Here is a 27,816-nt window from a genome sequence, read left to right as displayed (position 1 = left end):
ACGTGAAACGTTTGTGCCCCCAGAACATCTAGATAATACGTCCAGTTGGGGTAACAGATAAGAACTCTTGAGGTATGTGCAAGAGTTACTTTGACCAATATTATCAGATAAACGCGTGTCAGTATTACCCACATCCCCCCTAACTAGCAGTTTCCCTGAACCTTTAAGTTTTCCTCAATAATACTGGCAAAAACTTTTGCACCACCTTTGTTTAAGTGTATCCCGTCTCTACAAAACAAATTCCTTCTACCTACAAGTGTGGGCCATGCTGATAGAAATTTACCCCCTAAAGCCTTGCAGATTCCTTCAAGTCTTGAGTTAATCCACAAGGCTCTTAACATATAATCCCTCCTATCGTGTCTGGGCAGAATTGCAGACACATAGACATTATGGCCTAGCTCGCGACATTTCCTCAGCATGGTTCTGTATTTTTCCAACAAATCGTCAGATCGTGTACGTTTAATATCGTTTGTCCCCACATGAATAATAATATTTTCTTTACCCCCTTTAAAATCTGACAGTCTGTTGGTGACATCATCAATAGTTGCTCCCGGCAGACATACCCTGGTTCTCCTCCACCTATCTTTATTACAAAAAATATTCCCCGTTTCCCTGAAAATATGTACTGAATAAATACTGAATTATATTAAATTAATACCTTATACTAAATTAATAAAAAAAGTATCCTATTTTAACGCCAATACTAATTGTAAATCGAACTGTATATTTGCACAAGTACAATATAAGTTAATAAGTGCATAAATGTTTAAAGTATTCTGGTCTGATCAGTTTCAATTTCAAAAGGTGCCATATTGTACAGTGCTTAAACTGAGCAAAAAAAAATCATATGGAAGAGTTTGATTTCATAAATCACACTGCTGTACAAAACAAACACATTATGCACAAAAAGTGAAACATTTATTGCATACACCGACGTTTTCAAGGCACTGTGAAACGTTTATCACTGGAGTAACTAATCCATAAGTCCTCTCATAATAATAATAATCAGCATTATTTAATTTTTAACTTACATTTAATCTATTTCTTGCAACCAGTAATTTGAAAGTAATTAATCTCATTTAAAACTGATCAAAAAAGGTTAAGATAATTGTCTGGAAAACAAATTAATTATAAAATAATTATGAATCTTTATTTATGTGAATACTTATGAACATAAAAAATATTAATAAATATTCATATAACTTCATAAGTATAATAATTTTTCTTCTAGTTCCATTTCAATTATCATGAAATAATTTGCCTCCAATTTGGTATAATGAGCTTTCCATTTGTAGGTTGGTATCAAACAGAAACATCTTGTTTTCTGTTTTGGAACTGTATCTTTAAATTCTTGTTTATTGTGAATTATGGAGGATCTAAATTAGTGAGATTTTATTGCATAAAACTTAGAAATTATTATTATTTTTTTTTTATTCAATTCATTAATGACAACCTCACAGCAGCTAATTAGATCAGTGAGACATGATCTACACTTAACAAAGCCAAACCATAATTCCATTCCTGTTCAGATGATCCCATATTACATGCTTAACTGACTCCACAGTCTTCCCCTAGCACAAAAGTCAAATTAACAGGCCTTTTTACTCATTGAGTAACAAGACCTTCTATTCACAAAGGTAACTCATTGTTACCTTTGTGAATAGAAGAGATGACTGCACATTTTCAATCTGCAGAGAGACTTTGACTGAATCCAAGGGATACTATCATTATAATAGTTAAAAGATCTGACGACAGCTTATGCTGCTCACCATAACTGGATAGATTCCATTAGCTCTGCTTCATTCAATTTTAATTGTAATAATGATTTTGCTTCTAGTTCCTTTTCAATTATCATGAAATCATTCAACTTACAGTTGTTATTAGCTAGGCCACTTGTATTCACAAGTTTAAAACTTTCTCTCAGATATGAATGTGGAAGCAAAATATTTATTAAGCTTATTGATAAGCAGTTCAGTATCACTGATACTTGTTACAATAAATAAAGTGTATTGTTGTGGTTGATTCCTTTCCTGTTACTGCAAATCCAATTCCCAGTTGTGTTCTTTATACTCTTAGCTAAGGAATTCTCATAATTTACCTTAAGATGCCAAATTTCTCTCTCCACCTCTCCGAGTAACTTTATTACACACTATTTTATATTTACTGTAGGATTCAGGATTCCATGACAGTTTATGATCATACCACGCATTTTTATTCTTTGCCACTAAGGTCATCAATTCTTTTTATAACCATTTTGGCATATAACTTGAACAATAACTTTTTGTTGGTATAAAAACAGTAACTGCCAAGATAAGAAGTTGTGCAAGAATATTTGCTGATGCTATAGAGGCAGTGTTAGGTGGGCCGGAAAACTGCTAGCTTGGGGGGATTCACAGACTAAAAGATTAACAGTAGCCACAGGTAGAGGTGAAAGTGATTCTTGCACTGATCATTACAGTAGAAACAGTGCAAGAATCACTTTCATTACAGTAGAAGCAGTGAAAGTGATTCTTGCACTGCTTCTACTGTAATGAGCAGCAGCCTAGAGAGCAAGTTGCTGGGAGTTATCATGGAACAAGTAAATACATGGGCTGTGTTAGGGTAACTAAGAGTAAGAACAGGTGCATGTACACTTGCTGTACACCAATACTAGAAGTATAGTAAATAAAGTTGGTGAGTTTGAAGTGCTGATCAAGGTATTAAAGGCAGATATTGTTGGGATATCAGAGACATGGTGTCCACAGATATAAGCAGTGCAGAATTGGAATTTGGGGATTACAATGTGCACAGAAAGGATAGACAGGGTAGAAAGGGAGGAGGGGGAATGCTGTTAGTTAAGAAACACAAAATCTAAGGAAGTGCATCCAGTTGACATGGGTGGACAGTGCAATGTCGAGTCTGTTTGGTGTGACATAAACACTGGTAAAGGGAAAATGAAAGTAGGAGTGCATTATAGGCCTAATGACTCTGATGAGTATAATAAACAACAGTAAATCAGAGTGTCTTATAATGGAGGATTTTAATTTCACAGATATTGACTGGAATTTATGGGTTAGTTGCTCACACACTAGCAAGGCTTTTGTGGATTTATTGGAGGATTGTTTTCTACATCAACGTGTTTGAGGGGCAACCAGAGGGAGTAATACTCTTGATCTGATTATCAACAGTGATTATTCATGCATTAAGAATTTGCAGATAAAGGAACTACTAGGTGCCAATGATCACAGTGTACTGATGTGGGATTTATTTAAAGATGAAACTACCATCAAGGGTAAAGGGAAGGATTTTTGCTTTCGTAAAGGTGACTACAGTGGTCTCAGACAGTTTTTAAATTCTATACAGTGGGATCAACTGATGATGTTACCAATGGTGAATTCTAAATGGGAAGCCTTCAGGGACTTCATCTTGAAGGCTAATAGTCTTTTCATACCAACTAAAAAATACTGTTCAAGGTTCAGGCCTAAATGGATGTCAGATGAATTAATGAGGCTCATGGTAGAGGAGAAAAATGCATGGGATGCATATAAATTATCAGGAGACATAGAAGTCTATAGCAGATATAAGCTAGTCTGTAATTAAGGCACAAAGGAGGTTAGGCAGGCAAAGGCAGATTACGAGAAACCTTTGGCAAAGGATACTAAGAGTTCTTTACTTATGTAAACTCTAGAAGTAAGAGGATGAATGAGATTGGTCCACTTAACATAGATGGTTCGACTATTGATGATCCCTGCTCAAGTAGCTAATAAACTGAATGAGTATTTTGCATCTACATTCACACATGAGTTATTCAAGGAGGGGAATGCCAGAAGTTCATCAAACTCTAACTGGGAATTAAGTGATTTTGTAATAACTGAGAGCAAAGTGGAGCAGAAATTGTTGAAGTTAAACATAAAAAAAGGCACCTGGTGTGGATGGGAATCTATCCAGTAATATTGAAGGAGGCAGGGAGGGAAGTTAGCCAACCCTAAGCCATAATTATGAGAGCATCCTTAGATTCAGGGGAGGTCTCCATGGACTGGAGATGTGCAAATGTATCCCAAATTCCCAAAGGGTGTTCAAAGGATGACACAAATAATTATAGACCTGTTGGTTTAACTTCTGTTTCGGGGAAAATAATGGAGTCACTGGTTAAAGAGGTGATACAGGATTACCTATACAAGACTGCAGTAATAGTTCAGACACAACATGGGTTTGTTAAGGAGAAGTTTGTCTGATCAATTTGATTGGATACTACGATGTGGTCACAAAGGAACTGGATGCGAAAAATAATTTTGATATCATATGCTTGGATTTCAGGAAAGCTTTTGATACTGTTGCATGTGGAAGACTACTGTATAAACTGGAGCGGTATGGCAGAGAGTGGAAATAAATGGACACTTCTCTTTGTGGACTAATGTTATTAGTGGAGTCCCCAAGGGTTTGGTGATGGGCCCATTGTTATTTTGTGTATTTATCAATGATATCGATGAAGGTATGGTGGCTTAATGTCCAAGTTTGCAGATGATACAAAGGTTGGCAGGGTTGTTAATGACAGTAAAGACAGTATGCTACTGGAACAGGATCTAGAAAAGTTAGGCTGACAAGTGGCAACTGAAGTTTAACATTGACAAATGCAAAGTACTGCTACCCATACAAAATGTGGGTAGCAGTAACCCAAGAGAAACGTACCAACTGTGTGGTACTACTCGGTGGTGGTACTCAGGAAAGTGGAGAATGAAAAAGACCTGGGGGTAATTTTGCAGTCATATATGAAGTTCTCTGAACAGTGCAGACAGGCTGCCAGAGCAGGTTACGGAGTTCTGTCAATGATATATAGGAATTTTGCTAGCAGAGACAAGGAGGTGATTATCCCTTTGTATAAGGCAAAGGCCAGGCCACACCTTGAGTACTGCATACAGGTCTGGAGGCTTCATTTTAGGAAGGATGTACAATTGCTAGAATGAGTAAAGAGAAGGGCAACAAGACTGATGAGAGGAACAAATGGGTGCGCTTAGGAAGAAAGGCTTAAGCTCTGCAAGTTGAAGATCTGGAGACTAGGCACCTGCGAGGTGATCTGATTGAGGTGTATAAGGCCTTGAATGGTTTGAGCAGGCTCAATGCTGACGGAATACTTCTGCTTGCTCAGACTATGAACCTGAAGGGGTTATGTTGTTATTGTTATTTGGTTTTTAGGAGCATTAGCAACTAAGGCCATACTGCTCTAGGGATATGCGGTGGTCATTCCCTGACCTTTCCGCAACCTCCGTATTTGGTGGTCACGGGCTCGAACCCCAGTCTAATCAAGAAGCGTGTGCTACTCACTGCTGCTCCTGCCCACCTGGCTACGGAGGCGCCACCTGAAGGGGCATAGATTCAAATTGAGGAAAGACAGTTGTAGAATAGATGTACGGAAATTTGCCTTTAGCCAGTGTGGTAGTTGATTGCTGGAACAGACTTCCATCTGTTGTTGTTGTGGAAGTTGATAGCTTAAATAAATTTAAGGCTGAACTAGACAAACATTTGGAGTTATTGGATGGGTCAAATGGGAAGTTTTTTTTGGCTGATGCTGTATAAGCTTGCTTTCTTGCATCATATGCCTCAACTAATGCTAATAACTTCCCATTTAGCATTCATAAAAATTATCATTTTATCCCACTGAAAAGAACTTTAAAGATGTGTAAGATGTATCCTTAGATTCACGGAAGGGCTCCATAATCCCCTTTATGAAAACAAAAACCCTTTCCTATGATATTATTTTTTTCTTTAGATATATTCAACATGATTACTGCTTGTCAATGATTTCTTTATTTGAATATTCTTAATATCCGACGAATCTTTACTGATAATGATATTGTGAATATTTATTTCCCTCATGGAATCAACTTTAACATGCTGATACAGAAAGCAGTCATTCAAAAAATCTAGAAATATCCTGCTACTAGTGAGTGATAAACACACAAGTTTAATCATGCTTTGGAATATGAAATATCCCCCATAATAATAATAATGATCCGCTGGCTAACTCTATTTACCTGTAAATATCTTCATTATACTCTCAGTTATCTGGTCTACAGCATACTGTTAATCTCATTTTTGTTTTATTTTTAATCTATATGCTTAGCAAGTAAAAGCACATTTTTTTAAAAATTACACATTTTTTTGCATGGTGCTATACAGAAACAGGGCTTCATTAACAGTTTCCACATTTTATCTTACACAGATAATCCAGATGCAGAAAAATTTTTCACTGGCTGTACTGCCAATAAAAGAAATTTTCAGATTCAAAATCTAACTACTCTTTTTTTTTTTTCGAATTATGTGAATATACCCTTTTTTGAAATAATTTTAATGAATAAAAAGCACAAATTATTATTTAATGGCATAGAGCTTATCACTCATGTCTGCATTATAAATGTATACAAGCTGTATAACACAACGCTACATTGTGTTATACATCTTTGTACTTCGTGCTGCATGACAATTATGGTGGCAAAAATGAAACTTGGTGACCTTTGTTATTACACACGAAAAACTAAGAAAGGCTGCATGCATTGTTGTGGATTCCTTAAGTAGTTAATCTTTTTTATTCACCAATATAAAAGTATCTTTTCTGTGAAGCACATTCATTGTCAGTTTCTCACTCTCATACTTTGAGAATGTACACGTGGTGATTTAAAACATACAAAACCTACATTGGAAAATCATGTTTTGTAATTTTAGTGATCATTTTTGTTTCAGCAGTGTGAACAAAACAAATTACAAATGTGCAATGTGGCATAAGTTAGATGTACATGAGGTAGTGGATAGAAATGTAAAATTTAAATGCAACATATACTGTAGAACAGTGAATTTCTGTTATAGCTCAATTCAGTTTCTTATAACATTGTTTGACTATTATTATATATAAAAAAAAAAAAACTTACGTGACTACCTATGTGATTCCCCTCCTTACACAGGTACCTATCCAGCTGACCCTTGTACATCCCCAAGCTATCAACCTCAGCTACCCACAGAGACAATTATTTCATTAAATAACAACTCACTGGCCACAAGAAAATTCAAACCCAATTCAGACTTTAAATTTCACTGTAGATATATTTTGAATTATGTATACTAAAATGCATATATCATTAATTGAGGAAAAGTTTGAAAATACAGTGGATTCCAGTTCCACCAGTTAATCGATGCAGCTGTTTATTTGGGACAAATCTCAAAAAACAGAACTTAATCAAGAAATTAGCCAGGCTTTTCTTCGCTTAAGTGGGACAACATGCTGTTTAATAGGGGCAGGAGCCTGCATCACTCGAGATTATCCTACAATTGTCTCCAACAGGACCATGTGGTCTGGTCGGATTTCTGGAGGTCACAACCATAAAACAATAAAAACAATTTGCAGTTTCCAGTTTATTGAGCTTTTCTGTTAGTGCAAACTTGAACTTATTGCATTTGAAATATTACACTAGTGTGCAAAACTTAAGGACTAGTCAGGTTGTCACCTGTACCTTCTCATAGGAGTGGCCTGGATATGGGAAAAAGCATACCAAAGGAACCTCGTGAGGTACAGAAATGATGAAGGAAACAACACTGACAACAACAACAGAAACAAAACGGTATGGAGGCACTTCATTCAAAAATGGCAACATAGCACTGGCTGCCATGATACAGCGATACAGATGCATCACTGCCAAAGATGGAACAAAGGGAAGAGGTGGTCCTCAGTAGGAGATACGGCCACCCCTAATGTCGATGCAGGCTTGCACTGCCTGTCCATACTTAGAACAATGTTGTTAATAAGTTCTTGCAGTAACATCATCCATTCCTCTGTCAGTGCCATCTTCAGCTGGTGAAAATTTTCTGGTGGGCGTTGACGTGCCGCTAGGCATCTCCCCAGAGCGTCCCATATGTGTTCAATGAGATTTAGATCAGCGGAACGGGCAGGCCAATCCATACGAACAATGTCCTCACTTTCCAAAAGCATATCAACAGTTGCAGTGCGATGGGGTGTGGTGTTATCATGCATAAACACAAACTCAGGGCCAATGGCACCTCAGAACAGACGCACATGGGGAAGGATTACCTCAGTACAGTAGCGTGCACTGGTTACAGTACCGCCTTCCGGTATCTGGAGTTCTGTACGTCCATCCAAGATAACGCCTCCTCATACAAGAACACCTTGACCGCCATATCGATCCCTTTCAGTGATGTTTGCGGGGTGATACCGTGTGCCAACCTCTCGCCAGATTAGCTGACGTCCAGAATCACTGCTGAGACTGAATCTACTCTCATCAGTAAAGAGTACCTTTTATCCATTGCACTGCTGTCCAGTCCTTGTGTTCAATGCACCACTGTAAACGGTCCTCTGATGATGTTGCCATTACCTTGAAATTACTATTCTTGACATTTAATGCTCTTTCATCTAAGAAGTCATGAATCTTCCAGATATCTCTGGTGCTTTCTACAAAAAGAAAATACCAACTCAGAAGCATTTTGTACTGCACTAGGTTAGAAATTAATGATGCTGTTATGGTGTCCACTTTAATAATGCACCTAATTGTTTGCAATCTTTAGTTTGCAATTTGTATTTAGATAATTCTAAATGTGTCATCAAATTTAGAATTATCATGTTAAACTGCACCTCCTATGGCAGGAGGAGCAATAGGTTGCACCCATATTGCCAAGATATGAAAAAATTCATGTATAAATTTATGCAATTATGTTAAAAAAAAAAAAAAAATTGCTGTAGTCTTACTTTTGGACACCAGTACAATTTTCAGGCAAGGAATATTCACCAACATAATAAAAATCATCTGGAATAAGAAATATCATATATGGCATTTGTACTTTCTTTAGTTATTATGTTGTAAAATAATCCTACCTCCAATGATCTAGTATATGGAAGTGGAATCACTCCATATGGTTTTAAATCTAGATCTCCCAAACTTCTTGTCATAGCTAGCCGCCCATTTACAAGACATCTGCCTAAACTATCAACTTTAATCATTCCTCTTGATTTGATGATTCTCTCCTGAAAGAAAAATTATAAATAAATTTAAAACTAGTTTGAAAGATTAAAAAAAAAATATAACAAAAACAGATGCAACAAACTTACTACAAAACACAATTTTGAAATGCAAAGATATTACGTATAATTTAAGAGTAGATTACTTTAAGAATTTAAAAAAATGTTTCACAAAAGGTATTCCATTTTCTATGTTAAATCTATATTTCAAATAATAGAAAAAATTAAACACTATATATTATCCACAAAGGCTAATTTCCATTACTGTCTTAAGGAGATGAACAATATATTTCCAAAAGTCCAAACAGACCTAAAATTTTGGTAAAATTAATCATATCCCACTATCTTATTGTGGGTGTAGTGCAGTGCAGGAATAGCAATATAAAAGAACAGTGCTCATGCTAGAAATGAGTATATCAGCAAAATACAGTAGGTGGGTCAAGATAACGAGCTTAACTACTTCCAATGGGGAGTCATTATAGGATGCAAAATTGAAAATAAATCTCTTTACATCATTGCAGAAAAGCTGCAACACCCTTAATCAATGGTGGTTGATGAAATAACCAAAAAATGTTTGGGTAAACTACAGAAATTGATTAAAAGAGATTGTAGGGCACTCAGAAGAGTGGTATATTAGCCATAATTATGAGAGCTTCCTTGGACTCAGGGGAGGTTCCCATGGACTGGAGGTGTGCAAATGTATCACCAATTCGTAAAGGGGGTTCAAAAGGTGACACAAGTAACTATAGACTTGTTAGTTTAACTTGTGTTCCGGGGAAAATAATGGAATCACTGGTTAAAGAAGTATTGCAGGATCATCTAGACAAGACTGCAGTAATAGTTAAGACACAGCATGGGTTTGTTAAAGGGAGGTCTTGTCTGACCAATTTGATTGGATACTATACTTGAATTTCAGGAAAGCTTTTGATACTGTTGCACATAGAAGACTGCTATACAAACTGGAGCAGTATGGCATTAAGGACAAGTTACAGCAATGGATAAAAGAATGGCTGAGTGGGTTGGTTGGTTGTTTAAGGATTTTATGGCACATTAGCTTGGTTGAGTGGGAGATGGCTTTGATTTTACTGGTGCAAAAACGACTACGGTTACACTGTGCCAAGAAAACTCGGAGATGGCAGAGAATGGTAATAAATGGACACTCCTCTGTGTGGACTATTGTTATTAGTGGAGTTCCCCAGGGTTTGGTGTTCGGCCCATTGTTTTGTATATTTATTAATGATATTGATGAAGGTATATCAGGTTTGATGTCCAAGTTTGCAGATGATACAAAGGTTGGCAGGGCTGTTGACGACAGTAAAGACAGTATGCTACTCCAACTGGATCTTGATAAGTTGGCCAAATGGCTGAGAAGTGGCAACTGAAGTTGAACATTGACAAATGCAAAGTACTGCATATGGGTAGCAATAACTGAAGAGAAATGTACCAACTGTGTGGTACTACACTCAGGGAAGTAAAAAGTGAAAAAGACCTGGGGGTAATTGTGCAGTCGAATATGAAGTTCACTGACAGTGCAGACGGACTGCCAGAGCAGGTCATGGAGTGTTGTCAATGATATATAGGAATTTTGCTAGCAGGGACAGGGAGATGATTATCCCATTATACAAGGAAATAGTCAGGCCACACCTAGAGTACTGTGTACAGGTCTGGAGGCCTCATTTTAGGAGGGATGTAGAGTTGCTAGAATGAGTACAAAGAAGGGCAACAAGATTGGTGAGGGGAACAAAGGGATGCTCTTACCAAGAAAGGCTTAAATTCTGCAAATTGCAGTGTCTGGAGAGTAGGCACCTGCGAGGTGATCTGAATGAGGTGTATAAGGCCTTGAATGGCTTGAGCAAGCTGAATGCTGATGGGATTCTTCCTCTTGCTTATATTAAGAACCTGAAGGGGCACAGATTCAAATTGAGGAAAGACAGTTGTAGAATAGATGTGCAGAAATTTGCTTTTAGCCAGCGGGTAGTTGATTGGTGGAACCGACTTCCATCTTTTGTTGTGGAAGTTGATAGCCTAAATAAATTTAAGGCTGAGCTGGACAGGATTTGGAAGGAATGGAGGGGTGAAATGGGAGGTTTGTTTTTTGCTGAAAAAAAAAAATATATATATGCTGCATAAGCTTGCTTTCTTGCATTGTATGCCTCTACTAATGCCAATGCTAATATAAATCCTATCATAGAAGTTCAGGGCAGGCATAGGATTTGATATTACTATAAAGAAGAGATGTGGGGGGGGGACTACATAGCATCAGGTTTTATGGAAGAGCTAGGGCATATAAAAACCAAACAAATGGTATGCAATGTGTCCAACACATTGTAATTGGTCCCTGGAATGCTGTGTTATGGAGTGACAAATCATGGGACATAATTTTATGATCTGATCGCTGTGTTTGAGCCTGACAGATGCCCAGAGAACATTATTTACCAAGCTCAAACCATCTCGTGGTTTGGGTCTGGATAATTGATTGTTGCGCCTGGAATAATAAATCACATAGTACATTCACAGTCTGAGCAATTCCTCTCTTTTTACACTGTGGCCACAGTACGGGAAGTGACATATGTTTCAGCATGACAATGCACCATGTCATATTGCATAGCCTATAGTGACTTGGTTTGAAGAGATGAGCATGGAAAAGACTGAATACTGAACACTTTTAGGATGACCTCAAGTGTTAGCTTTGGGCCAGGATAAACCACCTGCAATTAACAGCTGAATAGAGTGCTGTGTTAAAGGATAAATGGACAAAAATACTACCTTCCTGTTATCAAAAACAAGGATATAATGTGAAATTAAAGGCAAAAATGGACCAGCATTTTATTAGGTTCTTTCAGGAATTAAAAGGTACAAATGATTCATTAACTCTAAAGTACATGTTTTAAAAAACCTGAAAAAAAATGTCATCAGGACCTCAACACTTGCTGGTGGTATGAATAGTAATTTGTACATTTAAGCAACTATAATCAGAAATATATTTCTGATTCAACTAACTTTGAATTTTCAGAGGATGTGATCTGGGAACCTGGATTTTCTAAATCAATGTGGCAAAGCCACTCTGACAATTCACCTGCTCTTAGTGTGAATATCAGTATTAACAAATGATGTAAGGAAGCAAGTTTATACCCAAAAAAAAACAAAAAAAAAACAAACAGAAACTTATCCAACATTATCTATCCACCTCTCTTACCAAGACTTACCAAGCACTGCTCATTGACAGGCTTTCAAAAAAACCTTCCAAGGAGAGGAACACCAGTCACTGAAATTTTTAAAATAAATGGTTTTTGATGAAAACATTTGTGCATTTCATTACTTTTGGAATCAACCTCCTGTTAATTTTAAACCTCCTGTTAAAAATTCTTCATGCACATAATAATAATAATTTCTTTATGGAATGCAACATTTCTGACTTTTAACTTTTATTCTATACACCCAGTAAGAGTTAAGAATTCCAATTTATTGTTAATTTCAATTTTACTGCAATTGCATAATTTCTAATGCTTTTACAAAATGAACAAGGTTTACATAATATGCCCCATTGAAAAAAAAAACTGTTTTAAAGCTTTATTTTTTATTAACAATAAGAAATCAATAACAAAAAATAAGATACTTTGCTTTTTTCCAAATTAAAAATAAAACATAAAATAGCAGAATAAATAAACAGCAAAATAAGAAGTATCTGTATTTAACATAAAAGATTATAAAATGTCTCTGCAAAAATTTTTACCTCTCATTTTAATTTCCACAAACTTTTAAAACAGTGTCATTAAAATTTAAATTATTTGAGTAATCATTTTAAATAGCCATTGGCCATTTTTCTTTCTTTTTTTTTACTAATTTTCTGTATTAATTATCACTCTTCCTTTCTCTGTCACGCATCTCGAGAAATACTAAAAAGTAAAAATCTTATTTACGTTATTGTAAAATACAAATAAATGAAAAAAAAAGTAAGTCTTAATTGTTCATAACATTAATGAATATGTCTCTTTCTCAAACTATAGCAGGATGAGTACCATTCATGCAATGTGATTTGCAAGTCTCTTCCAAGCACAAAAATGTGACTAGAAAACTACAGTAGCAAATTAAATGGGTGGGTTTCAACCTCATCAAATTGATCCTTCTGATTGAGACGCAAGCACGCACACACACACGCTAAAAACTGGCATTTGGCCATTAAAAAATTCCAGCACCTGAAATAACCAGAAAGGAAACAGGATATAAAATCCTTTGCCAGTAATGATGATATCATAAAAGCTATCTGTTGTTTACATTACATACAACTGAAATTATCTGTTATTTATATTAGTGTCAGAAAGTACACATTTTATGCATTCACCTGAACATAATGTTTTCCAAATAGTTCTAGTGTATGTTATAAGCCATTGATTGGCACCATACCTTCATAAATTATGAGGTCTGATCAAAATGTTTGGGTATTTACTGTATATTGAGAGTGTGGCTATGTTTTGTGACTCATGTGGCCATAGTAACACATGAATTACCAATCTATATCCAGTCTGAATTAGCATATATTGAATAGAAGGTGTTTTATGTGTTTTGCTGCATTTTTAAATGAGTGATTTTACTGACCAGTGAATTTGCATCAATTTTTTTTCTAATCAAGAAAGCGCAAAAAGAAACCAACAAAATGAAAAAAACAGCTTTTTGAGAAGATGCTATACATCATTTGAAGAATTTTCAGTGGTTCAAAAAAGTTTACAGAGGGCCACTTGTCAATTGAAGATGATCCCTTCAGTCTGGTGTCTTCAACTTCAAAAACCAGCAAATTCAATCACGTTCATGATTTGACTGAGAGTGAAAAAAAAAAAAAAAAAAAATGTGATTGATGTTTAACTATCGATGAGATTTCAGGTGAAAGTGCCATTTCTTATGGGACAAGATTTGGGAATGTGAAGTTTCAGCCATGTTCATGCCATACATCCTCAATGATGACTGCAATAAGTTCTCACATGTCAGGAACTTTGCTAATGATATTGCTGACCCATACTTGTCTCTTCCATCATTACTGGTGTATGGATGTGATCAAAATCAAAGGCCCAGTCCTTTCAATGGAATACTCTGTCTTCTCCAAGGCCCCCCAAAAAAAAGCAATCTTGGTGAAATGTGAAGATTATGTTTAATATATTTTTTGTCACACTGGGCATTGTTCATCATGAATTTGCACTGTGTGATCAAACAGCGAACCAGGAATAATACAAAAATTTTCATGGTAATTGTCTGAAGCTGTTTGGAGAAAACAGCTGGAAAAGTGAGCTTCAGGGATTTGTTGCTTGCATTATAACAGTGCTCTTGGATACTTGGTATTTTCTATTCAAAAATTTCTCGTGGAACATGCCATCAAATTGGTTCCCCGTTTTCCATGCACACTAGATTTAACTGTTTGTGATTTTTTTTTTTCTTTTTTTTGTTTCCAAAGCTTAAAGCCCACTTAAAATCACTAATTTGCAGTGACTGAGGATTTAAAGTGCATTCCTAACAGGATTCAAAATAAGCCTATCAGGAATGCTTCCAGAAGTTGTAAAAGCACTGAACCAATGATACAGTGTCAAGTAGACTGCAGGTGACCCCCGCTAAACACTGATAATTCGTTCTAGAAAAATGGAGTGCTAAGTGAATCAGCACTAAGCGAGCACCGTATTCCCATAAGAAAATATATGTATTTGTGAGTTGCGGTCTACGCTATAGAATATTTCCTAATCAATAACAAAAGATAGTGAAAAGAAGCACAACAAATGTTGGTCAAAATATTTAATATTCAAAAATTTGTACATATAAAACATTCTACATTACATACGTATACAATTATGTGGTAACTACATTACGTAACAAAATTAAATTTAAAATGGGAATTAAAATCATGAATTTATTAATCTGATGGCCCTGGGCTGTCGAGTTTTCATATCTTTGAACTGAAAAATGTGTCGATTTTGGGTTGTACTTTGGATTTCTTCCCCTCATTGTACAAAATTATGTAGGGATTCATTTCTTTCTTTTAATTTCTTATTATCTTGGAACTTTGTTCCATGTCAGGGTCGTTCTCCCGGAAATAATCACACATTTTTTCAAAGTATTCAAAAGCTTCACTAAGTCCTTTTTCAGTCAGCAACTTTATTAGTTCTTTATCTATAGGGTCTTGATTATCTTCTCCCTCAATTGCATGCTCCTGTTCTTTTGTCCTTTTCATGAGTTCTTCATTAGAAAGGCCATCCCTGTCGTTGTCGATCATCTCTTGTTCGTCATCATCATCAATTTCGTCCAATCCTGCTTCTTTTCAGAGCTCAACAATTTGTGGTTTAATATTCTCAATCGAATCATCGAGTTCTTGGGAATCCTTTATGCAATCCTTCCTAGCTTTCCTCCACACTCCATTCATGGTTTTCTGAGTCACTTCATCCAATAGCATAGCTACCCTTTTTCGGGCCTGGAGGCAAAGAACATGTTCGGGCCCTACTTAATTAATGAAAATTGCAAAAAGAGGAAACAGCCAAAGACGCCGGGTCACTAAAGGGCTCTTGCCCGGAGGCTGTTGTTGTTATTGTTATTTTTGGCGCAAGGGCTGCTTAGACCATATTGCGCCTATCAGTGATATGAAAGTTATCAATGGTGACTGTTATGGAAACAGTCAGAGACGATCATATAATTTTATTCGTTTAAGAAAGCAGAATAACTCCGAGGGATTAGCATCGTTGCCTATGATATGAGAGAGTTTTAGAGGTTCTTTTAGATTTGGAAGGAAGCTGAATGAACATTGACGAGCATGTTTGTACAGAGTGCATTCAACAAGAATGTGCTTCATTGTTAGCTGACATTTGCATTGAAAACACTGTGGAGGATCATTTCCTGTGAGGAGAAATAGGTGAGTAAACTGGCTGTGGCCGATTCGTGCTCTGGTTAAGATTACTTCTTCCTTTCTGTTAGTACGAAAACTAGAGGTCCATAACTGTGGTTCTGGTTTTATTTCCAATAGCTTATTATCCGTTTGAGCTTGCCATAGAAGTGTCCATTGTTCCTTACATGTTCTTCGTATCATAGGTCTGTAATCGACATATGGAATGCAAAAGCCTGAAGATGATGGGTTAGATGGATGTTTTGCGGCATAGTCTGCGCATTCGTTTCCTGGTATCCCAGTGTGACCTGGGATCCAGCAGAAGATGACTTCTTGCTGGCGTTCCTGAAGAAGAATCATCTTACTTCTTATGGTTTTTATTAAAGGATTGGTTGGTGAAGAGGTGTTTTGTAGTGCTACTAGTGTACTCTGCGAGTCGGTATATATTATACTTTTTTTAATGGAACGATGGACAATATTTTCTAGGGCAAGTTTAATGGCGAATAACTCAGCTGTATAACTGCTGCATTCAGTAGGCAGAAATACAGAGATGGTGTTAGAAGGGAAAACTGCTGCAGCACCTACTCCACTATCAGACTTTGATCCATCTGTGTATATTTTCATGAAATGCGGATAATTTTGTGTGTGAGCAGTATGAAGTTGTCGCACGTTAATATTTGCAAGGGAATCTTTTCCCCAGTTCAGGAAGTAATTGTCACAGGATGGATTAATACAGGACCATGGGGGAACTGAAGTGTTTGGATCTTGGAGGACTTTTTCAAGGTGTACATTCCAGCTTTCAGATAGAGCCTGCAATCTGATGCCAGTAGGTTGGACTGCTCTGGGTTTATTTCTGTAGAACATTTTAAACTGTGGATCATTAAGTATAGGCCAAATTGGATGGGTAGGCCTGCTTTGAATTTTAGCGGCATAATTCAGAAGTAACACCTTTCTTCTGAGGCAGAGTGGAACTTCATGTTGCCCGGAGGCAATTGCCTTGCCTGCCTACATAGTAGCTATGCCACCGACTTCATCCCTAACACTTGAAATGTTGTAAATGGCAGTTTTAATGTTGTAAGATTTTGAAAAATCCTTTAGGTTTGGTATGTTTTCACCAGTGTTGATGGCTTTAATATCTTGGGAAAAGGTGTTCCTTATATAGTAAGCTTTAAATGTGGCAATAATACTTTGGTGCATTGATTGGATCAGAAATGTAGTGTTTGGAGGCATGTAAAAAATTTTTATACAATTGTTCAAGTCCTCTAAGCTCTCTTTGCTTGGATGTCCTGGCACATTGTCCATTATTAGAACTGCTTTGTAATCAAGATTATTTTTCACACAATATCGTTCCACTGTGGGACAAAAGAATGCAGCGTACCAATCAATGGAAAGAGGCCTGGTTACCCAAGCTTTTTTATTAGCCTTCCAAATTACAGGTAGGCTTGATTTTGCAAAACCTTTAAGAGTCCTTGGATTTTCTGAATGGTAAACTAAAAGGGGTTTTAATTTAAAATCCCCCACAGCGTTACCACCCAACAATAAAGTCAACCGATCTTTCACCACTTTGAAGCCTGACATGTATTTTTCTTCTTTCGATATGAAACTTCTTTTAGGCATTCATTTCTAAAAAAAGCTGTTTCATCTAGGTTAAAAACTTGAGTAGTATAACACTCCTCTTCAATAATTTTAATATGTTCTCTTTTTAAAGTTTTGGCTCCTTCTTGATCTGCACTTGCTGCTTTTCCCTGGATTGCTATGTTGTGTAGGTTATAGCACTTTTTAATCTATCAAAACAGCCCTTACTAGTGTTAAATGGTTCTACATTTTTTTCGAGGTGAGCTTTCTTCAGATCTTCATATAGGCTAATTGCTTTTTCTTTAATAATAATTGAACTTAACGGAATTCTGCGTTGGATATTATCTTCAATAAAATTACTTAGAAGTCTCCATTTCAATAATAATAGCAGGTCTAGCCATAGTCAATTTAGTTGCCTGCAATGGAACAGCTGTCTTTCCTACTGCTAAAATTAATTCTTTATTTTTTATAATTGTTCTTACAGTTGAACCTGTCAGTCCTAAATTATTGCACACAACCACTTGTCGTGGACTGGAATTGATTCGCTTAAAAATGTCTAATTTACATTTTAAAACTCAATCTTTTTCTTACCTTTTTAGTCTTCATACTGCATCCAGATATTATTGCTTTTTTGTTCTTATCCACCATTATTAACTCTTCGAAAATGTTACTGCATCGCATTAATTATGATACAATGTTCGAATAAACTGTCCGTTACGGACGACGTGTAACACTGTACTGAATGATGACTAGACTTCAGATAAATGCATACAGTGTAAATATTACAAACAATGCTGCATATTCCTTAACTTGGTCATTTTTTCAAATGTTGATCTCGGAACTACATAACAAGTCACTGGACTGCAATTAAACTAGAATGGAAGAAAATTTCACTGAGCATGGAAAAATTTCTCAAGTTGGCATGGGAAACATTTTAATGCTGTTTTGCTATTCATTCTCATGCTATCGACTACATCAGTTGAAACGTTTGTCAAACACATCAAAAATTCAATCTGTAAAATAATTCAGTTCAATCTCTATGCTGATAAAAGAGCATCACAGTGAGTTGTGACAATGTTATAGTCAGATATACGGGGTTATAATATAAGAACAGGGTTATAACAAATTAGCATAAAGAGAACCGTGTTATGAGGGCCAACTGTACTTCAAAGAAGATTCATCCAAACAGTGGTAAATTTGGTAATCATTTTCTAAATATTAGGTTGATCCCCAAACTTTTTGATCATGTTAATTTTTGATTATGACAATTTAGAATAACATGAAGACAAAAGAAGGGGAAAATTTTTCATGGTATTAAATGATGCTAAAACCAGGAGGTATAAATATTTATAGAGTAGATTATAGGAGGTTTCCCTTCAGCATGCCAGTGAGTTCGTAAGCATTGGAACAAGTTGCCTCCTCAGGTAGTAAGACTGCTGGATCAGTACCTATTGTAAGAGGGAAACACATGGGTTAGTATTTTTTTGTGGAGAGTAGGCTGCTAGAGACTAAAAGCCTCTGGCTTCCTTGCATTGTACGATTTACTAATAATTAATATTAATGTATTTCTGTTGTTTTAACTTCTCACAGAAAAATCTGTTGCAAGCCTCCATAGATGGTAAAGTAAAGTAAAAAGTAAAGTGCAGCCATTATCAACCCACTGCAGGATGGAAGCCTCCTCAACAATTCATGCTGATGGACCAAATGTTAATTTAAGATTTGATAAGAAGAAATAATATAATATGGACAGACGACTGAAAAGAACCTAAATATGAACGAAAAAAATGCAGTAACCAGGAAGCAACCCTGACTTAAATATAGAGGATATCAGAATTTTAAAGGAAAGAACTCCCAACAATAATGAGCAAATAAATAACGAAGACACTGAAGCATGTCCCTCAGGTCCCCTTGGTATGAAAGGGGCAAAAAAAAGGGAGAAATAAACAGAAAATAAAGGGTACAAAGAAAAAGATAGCAATGAAAATACAGAGAACAAAACAGAAGAGGAAATAAGGTCTGAAACCATTAACCAGATTCAAGGCCCAATCAAACAAATTAAAGAGTTAAAACTATACTTAAAAGACTTTCTCCACAAGCAAACAAATAGAATAACGTCTGCAACAAGACTACAGATAGTCAACTGCTGGACAGTCTTGGAGCAGAGAGTCACAGCTGAACACAGAAAACATTGTTTTAAAAACCAAAGTGGAAACTGTGACAGAAGAAAAAAATAATTATAAAGATCAACACATTAAGTTATGCCCAAGTAGCAAGGGCAAATAAAACAGTGGCTATACAGCTGAAAGGGGTTAAACAAGACAAAGCAAACATCCAGAAATAAAGAAACAAACATTGTCATACTAAAAGCAATGTCTGACTCAGCCCACAAATCCAGTGAGGCTGCCAAAGAAACAGTGATGACACAACTAAAGCCCTACTTAAAGGACATAAAAATTAACAGTATGAGAAAAGTGAAAGAAAATGGGGTGCTACTGGAAGTAGCAAATAAAGAGGATTTAAAAAAGGTGGAGGCAATACCTGGTCACAAAACGTGGGCTTAAAACAGAAAAGCCAAAAGGAAAAAAATCCTCACATCTTAATTTTTGATGTACTAGAGGCAACATTAGAAAAAGACTTAATGATTGATTTATACTATAAAAACTTCAGTAGCATAATGACAATAGATGAATTTACTGCTGAATTCCTTCTAAAAAGAGGAACCAAAAGCAAATGAAATGAATTATTTAACATAATAGCAAAAATTATACCCAAAATATGAAAGGCACTGCAGGAACAACAGAGAATCTATGCTGGCTGGACCAGCCATAGATTCAGGGAACATTTCCCCATACAAAAGTGTTTTAAATGTCATAAGTATGGTCATACTGCCAGGGACTGCAGTCAAAAAGAACCTGTCTGTGGTCACTGTGCAGTCACTGGCCACGATTACAAAAGTTGCAAAAATAAGTCTCAACAGCCAAAATGTGCTACCTGCAAGGCAGCATGGCTGACTGACTATGCACACAGCATCAGGGATTACAAATGTCCCTGCTATAAAAAAAATGGTAAAACTTATACAATCTAGGACCAATTATGGGCCATATTGAAAATATAAATGTGACTAGGGCTCTAAATCTCATCCAATTGAATGCTCAAAGAGCAAGAGCTGTTGTAGATCAGATCAAGCTCAAATTAGAAGAAAATGACATAGACATTTTGGTACTTTGGTACATAGACATATGAGTAGGGTTCAAGGATACCCAAGAAACTACAAAATCATAGAATGCACCTTGGGTGTCCCTTCTACAACAATAGTAGTGTGAAAAACACTGCCTTACAGTCACAAAGGTGAGTCACCTCTGCTCCCCAACTTTGGGTGTGTGCTCAAATCACCCAAAGTGAGATAACAAAAAACTGTGGGACAGTTTTATGTTATGTCACTTTATTCCAGATCTGGCAAAGATATAAATCCTACAATAGAATATTTACAATCAATCACAGACCTGCTACCTACAGCAAATATCATAGTGTGTGCTGATGTCAACTGCCAGTCAGCCTTATGGCAAAGTCGTACAGAAGACAGAGAGCAGGCACACACACAATGGCCAGATATTATCAGATTTTATAGCCACCTCACCCTTTCAAGTGATAAATCAACCTAATAACTTACCAACTTTTAGCAGTACCATGTGGGAGAGTGACATTGATGTCACTCTTGCCACCAATTCAATAGCCTATAAATTACAGACTGGTGTGTCCAGCCAGCCTGGACCACATTAGATCATAGAGCCATCACCCTCAAACTAAACAGTTAATTACAAATAACCCAACACTCCTTGTTGGATACCAAAAGGTATAACCTCAAAAAGCTGAGGAAACAGGAAAAACAGGAAAATGAGTGGTCTAGATCAGGCAACTGTAATCCGGACAAGCAATCACTGACTGTGACAAACATTTTAACAAAAACAGCAAACCTGTCTATCCCAGGGAAAAAGCCGAGGAAGCAGGCAGTCCCCTGGTGGTGCCCTGAACTGAGTATACTCAGGAGAAGGGTGCACCAGGCAAGAAGATATTTTCAAAGAGCCAGAACATCTTGGCCACAAAATGAGGTGGATGCACTGAGAGATTCTTATAGAATCTCTCAGGAATCAGTATACAGCCCTCATAAGAGACATCATCATCACATCACTGTCCTAACACTTACTTGTACCTGCACAATAAGCTCATCTGCACTTTATTCCTCTATCCTATTAATTTTAATCTTTTAATCCTTAATCATATCCTCCATATGATAAATCAAACATTGAGGATATGTTACCGCCCCTGCCCCGAAGAGGCAGATATCAACTATCTAGAGCTCAATTAAACTTGAAACTTCAAAGGCAAACTTCTATAAATTGTGATTCTTGTTCCAACCAAATTAAAACTCTAAACATTTAAAATTCATCAATATATTTTTGTATTTTATACTTTTTACAACACTTTCTTTTATACAACTATAAACTCTAAAATCAATATAAAACTCTAAACAATAAAATTCATTAATATATTTTTGTATTTTATACTTTTTTTTTTTTTCAACATTTCCTTTGTATATAACTATAAACTATAAGATGGATAAATTCCAATTCCAACTAAATCTCAACTCCATAAAAGCACTATTTATATATATAGAAACTTTTACAATTGTCTAATCCTGTTTACTTCTCTAGCAAACTCAGCAAAAGCTTCATTCCATTCTCTATTCTTAAACAAGTCACTCCAGGTGACTGAGTCGGAGCCAATCTGCCTAATTAACATATTCCTTGGTATATCATATCTTAGACACTGCCGTAAAATATGCTCTGTATCCTCTACCATCCCACAAATACACATTGGAGTTTCTTCTACACCAAGCTCTACCAGCCTTTTCTTTAACCCATGTGCAGTTATTAACATTGTTTGGAACATTCCTAGACCAGACCAAGATGAAATCTCTTTCACAGTTTTCACCTCAGGCAGAAAGGCAAAGGTAACATGCCCCTTAGAACTGTTACATCTTTCCTGCCATATACAATCTATATCTTGCTGCAACCTTTTCTTTTCTACTTTCAAATTGTGTCTCCCATACTCTCTTCCCTCTTCTCTACAAGATTTTATCCCATAAGTTCTATTCTCTTATTATTCTTAATCGCATATTCCATTATCCTTTTAAGTATAATCAGATCCACCAGTTCCTTTCCTGCAATAACTTGCAGAGCATCATTTGAAATGGTTCTGCAGGGCTGTGTCAGTGACACAGCCCTGCAGAAGGGCAAATCTCTGTGCTGAAATAAGACTTCTTTTAACACGGCTATTAATCACTCTATGACCCCAAGCCCCACATGCATATTAGCATTAGTAGAGGCATATGATGCAAGAAAGCAAGCTTATTCAGCATCAGCCAAAAAAAAAAAAACAACCACTACTCCCATTTCACCCCTCCGTTCGTTCGAAATACCTGTCCAGCTGAGCCTTAAATTTATTTAGGCTATCAACTTCAACAACAAGCGATGGGAGTCTATTCCACAAACCAACTGCCCGCTGGCTAAAGGCAAATTTCCGCACATCTATCCACATATGTCACAATTGATAGAAATATACATTTATAGAGGAGGTCTAAGGATTTACCTTTCACTCCCCATTCTACCCTTGTGACTTTCCTAATTTTTAAATAAATCATCCTCACTTTATCTCTTAATTTCTGCACGTGAGGCAAAAAGGACATCCTTTCATCCACAAACTCCTAGGTACTTGACCAAGGGGGCATATGTTATCGTCGTACCAAATATTTTTGCAGTTGGCCTTCTTCTTTCACTGAGCTTCCCTTTGAGCAGAACCATGTGAGTTTTTTTCATTGATATCTCCATTTTATGGACCTCGGCCCATTTCTCCACTTGTCCCATAGCCCTCTTAATTCTCTCCTCCAATTCTTTTCTAGACTTTCCCACCACCATTATTAACAAATCATCAGCATATGCTACTAGTTCACATCCTACCCACTCCTGAACCAGTAGCTCATCCAATACAATATTCCAACTATAGGGACCTATGATTGAACCATGTGGAGCACCTCTTGTTACTTCCTGAGTAACTTTCCCATATTTCGTTACAATTGTAACTTTCCTATCTTTAAAATAATCTTTTAAAACCCCATAGAACTGCCCAGTACACTTCATTTTTCTCATTCTTGCTAGAAAGCTTGGCCACCATATACAATCAAATGCCCCCCCCCCCCCTTAAAGTCAAGAAATATACCCAGGACATAATTTTCTGAAGTCTCTTGTACATATGACACCATTTTAATCACAGCATCTTCAGTAGATCTGCCCCTCTGAAAGCCAAACTGCCTAGGGCTGCTCATTCCACTACTCTCATAATATCCCTCCAATCTATTCATCAACACTCTTTCAAAAACCTTTGCGATAACTGGCAATAATGCCACTGGTCTAATATGATCCAGGATCCGTCCTCTCTTTTTCTCTATTCTTTAATAATATTTTAATGTATGCCTCCTTCCAACAACTAGGAAAGATTTTCTCATTTAAGCACACATTATATAACTCTACCAATTCCTTTCCAAATTTCAAACCAAACTTCTTTATCAATTCGGGTAGCAATCTATCTCTGCCTGGTGCTTTCTTTGTCTTAACTTTCTCCAATACTATTTTCAATTCTTCCTCAATTTCCCTTTCAATTAAACTTTCAATTTCCTGCTCCCCCACATATTCATCATTTAATTTCCTGATTTGTCTTTGTTCTCTACTATGCAAACTTATTTGATCTATAGGAAACAATGAAGAGAGCAAACCACGCATGGAGGACTCTTAGTCCCTTGTACTCTGATTTTCTATTTTAATAGTACTATAAACTTGATCAATTTTCATTCTATCAAATAATTTGTATGGTAATCCCCATACATTTTTATTCATTTCCTCTTTTGCATAGTTTCACCATGCTTCTCTCTTCTCTTTTTGAATTCTACCAACATATTCCCGGCTTATTTGTTGGTATTGCCTCTTTAAATCCTCCATTTGTTCACTTATTCCTCTTCTCCGTACTCTCTGGAAATTCCTCCTATCCCTGTTCACTCTCCTCATTTCTGCTAGTATCCCATTCCACCAAGGAACAACCCTTTTTAATTTTGTGCTCCTCCTCATAGACCTGCAGCAACTTTCATATATAATACTAACTATTTTCTCAGCCCTTTCTCCAGCCAGGCTGCTATCTATTTCTTGTCTATTATCTCTAAGTCTCTTTGTCTCTTCTTCAAAACACTGCCAGTTCACAGAACTCTCTGCAAACCTCTTTTGAACCCTGTATTACATTCTGCCCTCTCATTTCTTATCTCGAAGCTGATACATCTATGATCTCTTGTAGTCCTGTCCTCCCTAACCCTCCAACACCATTTCTTATTCCACAAGGCTTCTGTAGTTAATGTTAAATCTATATTAGATTCTCCTTGTATAGTACTGATGGTAGAGGGCTGGCCCAGCTCATTTACAATATTAAGTCTCTGACTTATCAACGTTTCCTCTAATTGATTTCTCTAGTATCAGTCTCGCAACTTCCCCAAGTTGTTGAACATGCATTTGAATCAATACCAATTACAATTTTCTTTCCTTGTAATACATCTACCACTTTTTCAATATAGTTTAAATAAGGCTGTAGTTCATCACGGAACTGGCAGTACACACTTACCATATATACGCTATCGATCTCACTCAAGATCTCAGCACAGACTCTATGAGTAAAACACAACTCATCAATTTGTGTTACCACACAGTCTGCATTTCTCACTATGACAGCAGCCTGACTGTTTACTCCGGACTGCACAATTTTATCAGTTATTTTATAACCTTTAACAAGGTTCCCAACCACGTATGGCTCCTGAAGAAGGAGGACATCATAGTCTTTTTCGTCCATCCGATAACTCAACTGCATTCACTTGCAGTACCTTTAGCTTTTTCATTTCTATTTCTCTCCTATCCATAATCTAATCTAGTCCTATATTGTTCATAATACTTCTTATATTCACTGCATTCCCTGATTCTAATTGAATGGCAAAAATCCCTATTTTTTCACCTACAATTAATACATATAGCGCTTTCATTTTTCTTTTTACAATCTTTAAAAATGTGTCCCTCTTCTCCACAATGTCCACACATGGTCTTCCCCTTACACTGATAAGCCACATGGCCATAAGATAAACATTTTAGAAAGGGAACAATATCCTTCACTAGAAATGAGGTCCACTGGCAATAGACTCTTCCTTTATTTATTAATATCTCTCTCAACTCCTTGGGCACTTCCAAAATCCAATTACTTCCTTCCTTAATTGAAGAAATAGACCTCACAACTGCTTCCTTTTTAACCCTTTCCAAACTATATCCATGATCAAACAAATTTCTATCCCAAAGTTCTTGCATAAACTGTTCCTTTTGTATATCCTTATTCACATCATATACTATTATCTTTAAACCAGGTTTATTTGGAACTTTGACTTTAAGACCAGACTCTTCCAACCTCTTATTATTCTGTAATTCACATAGATCACTCATAGAATCAACTTCAACCAATATTCCTCTATCTCTAATCTTTCTTGTTCTCTTTACTTTAACTTTCTTCATTAAAGGTCTTATATCCTCATTCACCACTGCTTCAACTTGTTCATTCGTAGTATATTTATCTGTATTTGCCTTAATGAAGGCCAGTATAGTTTCACCTCCCTTTTTAACTTCCTTCACTTTTTCTCTTCCCTTCTCTAATACAGAAGCAGAACTTTCAAATTGTTGTTCTTGATCCTGAATTAACTGTCTACAGTATTTTACTCTAGATACAATTACTCGATTTTCCACACACAATCTAATTGTTCTATCTTCCAACGTATCCCACATTGAAAGAATCTTGTTCATGGCAGCTCTAGTTACTTTATTTGCATCACAAAATAGAAATTTTTGGAGCCTAGTCCGTACTTGTCTTATTTTCAAAAACTCCTCCCAAATATCTTTTCCTATACCCATATGTTCACTATCTCCATTATATATCTCTTCATCTTCTACTCTTACCCTTTTCTGTGCCCTTGTTTCCTTATTCTCTTCTCCACCTTCCCCTTTTTCTTCACTTTCTATTCTCTCTAAACTCCAACTGCCGTCGTTCTTGAAACCTCATCTCTTCCAACTCTTTGTCATCCATCGCCAGCAGATCCTCCTCAGATGAGGACTCCTCACTCCTTCTATGAGCCATAATAACTCAAACAATAAGATTTTAATACTAAGCAATCAAAATCAGCAATCCTTCATAAGAGACAAGAAAAAGGAATGCTGGAGGCACTTGGTGGGAACTACTGGAAACAATAACCCTTGGGGAGTTGTTTACAGAATAGTGGCCAACAAGCTGCCAAGAGATGTCTTGGAAACTACTGTCAAACCAGATGGAACCCCAACCCTGTGTTGAGCAGATTCTGTAAATAAATTCCTAGACAGTATTATTCAGACTGAAACTGGGGAACATTCCCCCATCCAGCTAGACATTATAAAAGAAAACACTGAATATGACAAAGCCAATATTGAACCTCTGTTTACTATACAAGACTTAGAAATAGCACTATTTAAAACCATAAACAATAAATACCTACAATAAATACCTGAGATTAACAAAAAATTAGCAGAAATAGCGCCAGAAAAATTAATAGCACTATATAATAACTGTATGACAGAAAGTATATTCCCAAAAATATGGAAAAAAGCTGTGTTAAGATTAATTCTCAAAAATCCTGAGAAACGGCCTACTGATTCCAAATCATATAGACCAGGGATGGGCAACTTTTTTCGTCAGTGGGCCGAATGAAATTTTCGTATCATGATGCGGGCCGAATGAAATTTTCGCATCATGATGCGGGCCGGAATAGATTGAACGATTTAATAAAAAAAATCAGAACCTAAAAAATGTTATATTACTTGAATTACCAAATTATTAATGTATTTTTAAAAAAAATATCTGAATGTCCAATTATCATTGAAAATGTGGCATTCAGCATAAATTTTTCTTTTCTTTTTAATTGGCTCATTTTATGGGCTATAAATTATATTAAATTAAAAATTGTAATAATTAGAAAAGGCATAAAACATAAAATATCTCGCACCAATATTATTTTTTTCAATAAGAAGTCAAACCCAAAGGAACTTCGTTCGATCGATGCTACAATAATAATTAGGAAATAACTCTTTGACGCTGTGTAGAATCACTTGGTTACTGTTGTACTGGTCCCGATTGAACCGAATTAAGCCGAACGTTTACGGCGAGTGTAGTCAGGTATGGATTTTCTATATTTATGCATTTACCGAGGGGGCCGGATTGAACATCGTCGCGG

The 27,816-nt window shown here is 36.3% G+C and overlaps 1 protein-coding gene across 2 annotated transcripts in view; it reads right to left on the bottom strand.

The window, feature by feature from the left end:
• LOC150089686 (protein phosphatase Mn(2+)-dependent 1K-like) overlaps positions 1-27,816 on the bottom strand; it is a 99,188-nt gene that overhangs the window by 13,093 nt on the left and 58,279 nt on the right. For both annotated transcript variants that reach the window (XM_090389594.1, XM_090389596.1), the window contains exon 5: positions 8,855-9,004. In XM_090389594.1, the coding sequence (XP_090245720.1) occupies positions 8,855-9,004 (150 nt within the window). The remainder of the gene's footprint in view (positions 1-8,854; positions 9,005-27,816) is intronic.

The sequence above is a fragment of the Mastigoproctus giganteus genome, chromosome 2 (genome assembly GCF_048544385.1).
Source record: "Mastigoproctus giganteus isolate SK-2022 chromosome 2, ASM4854438v1, whole genome shotgun sequence".
NCBI classification, from domain to species: Eukaryota; Metazoa; Arthropoda; class Arachnida; order Uropygi; family Thelyphonidae; genus Mastigoproctus; species Mastigoproctus giganteus.
The sequence above is the reverse complement of the archived record's forward strand: the minus strand, read 5'-3'. Positions and strand labels throughout refer to the sequence as shown.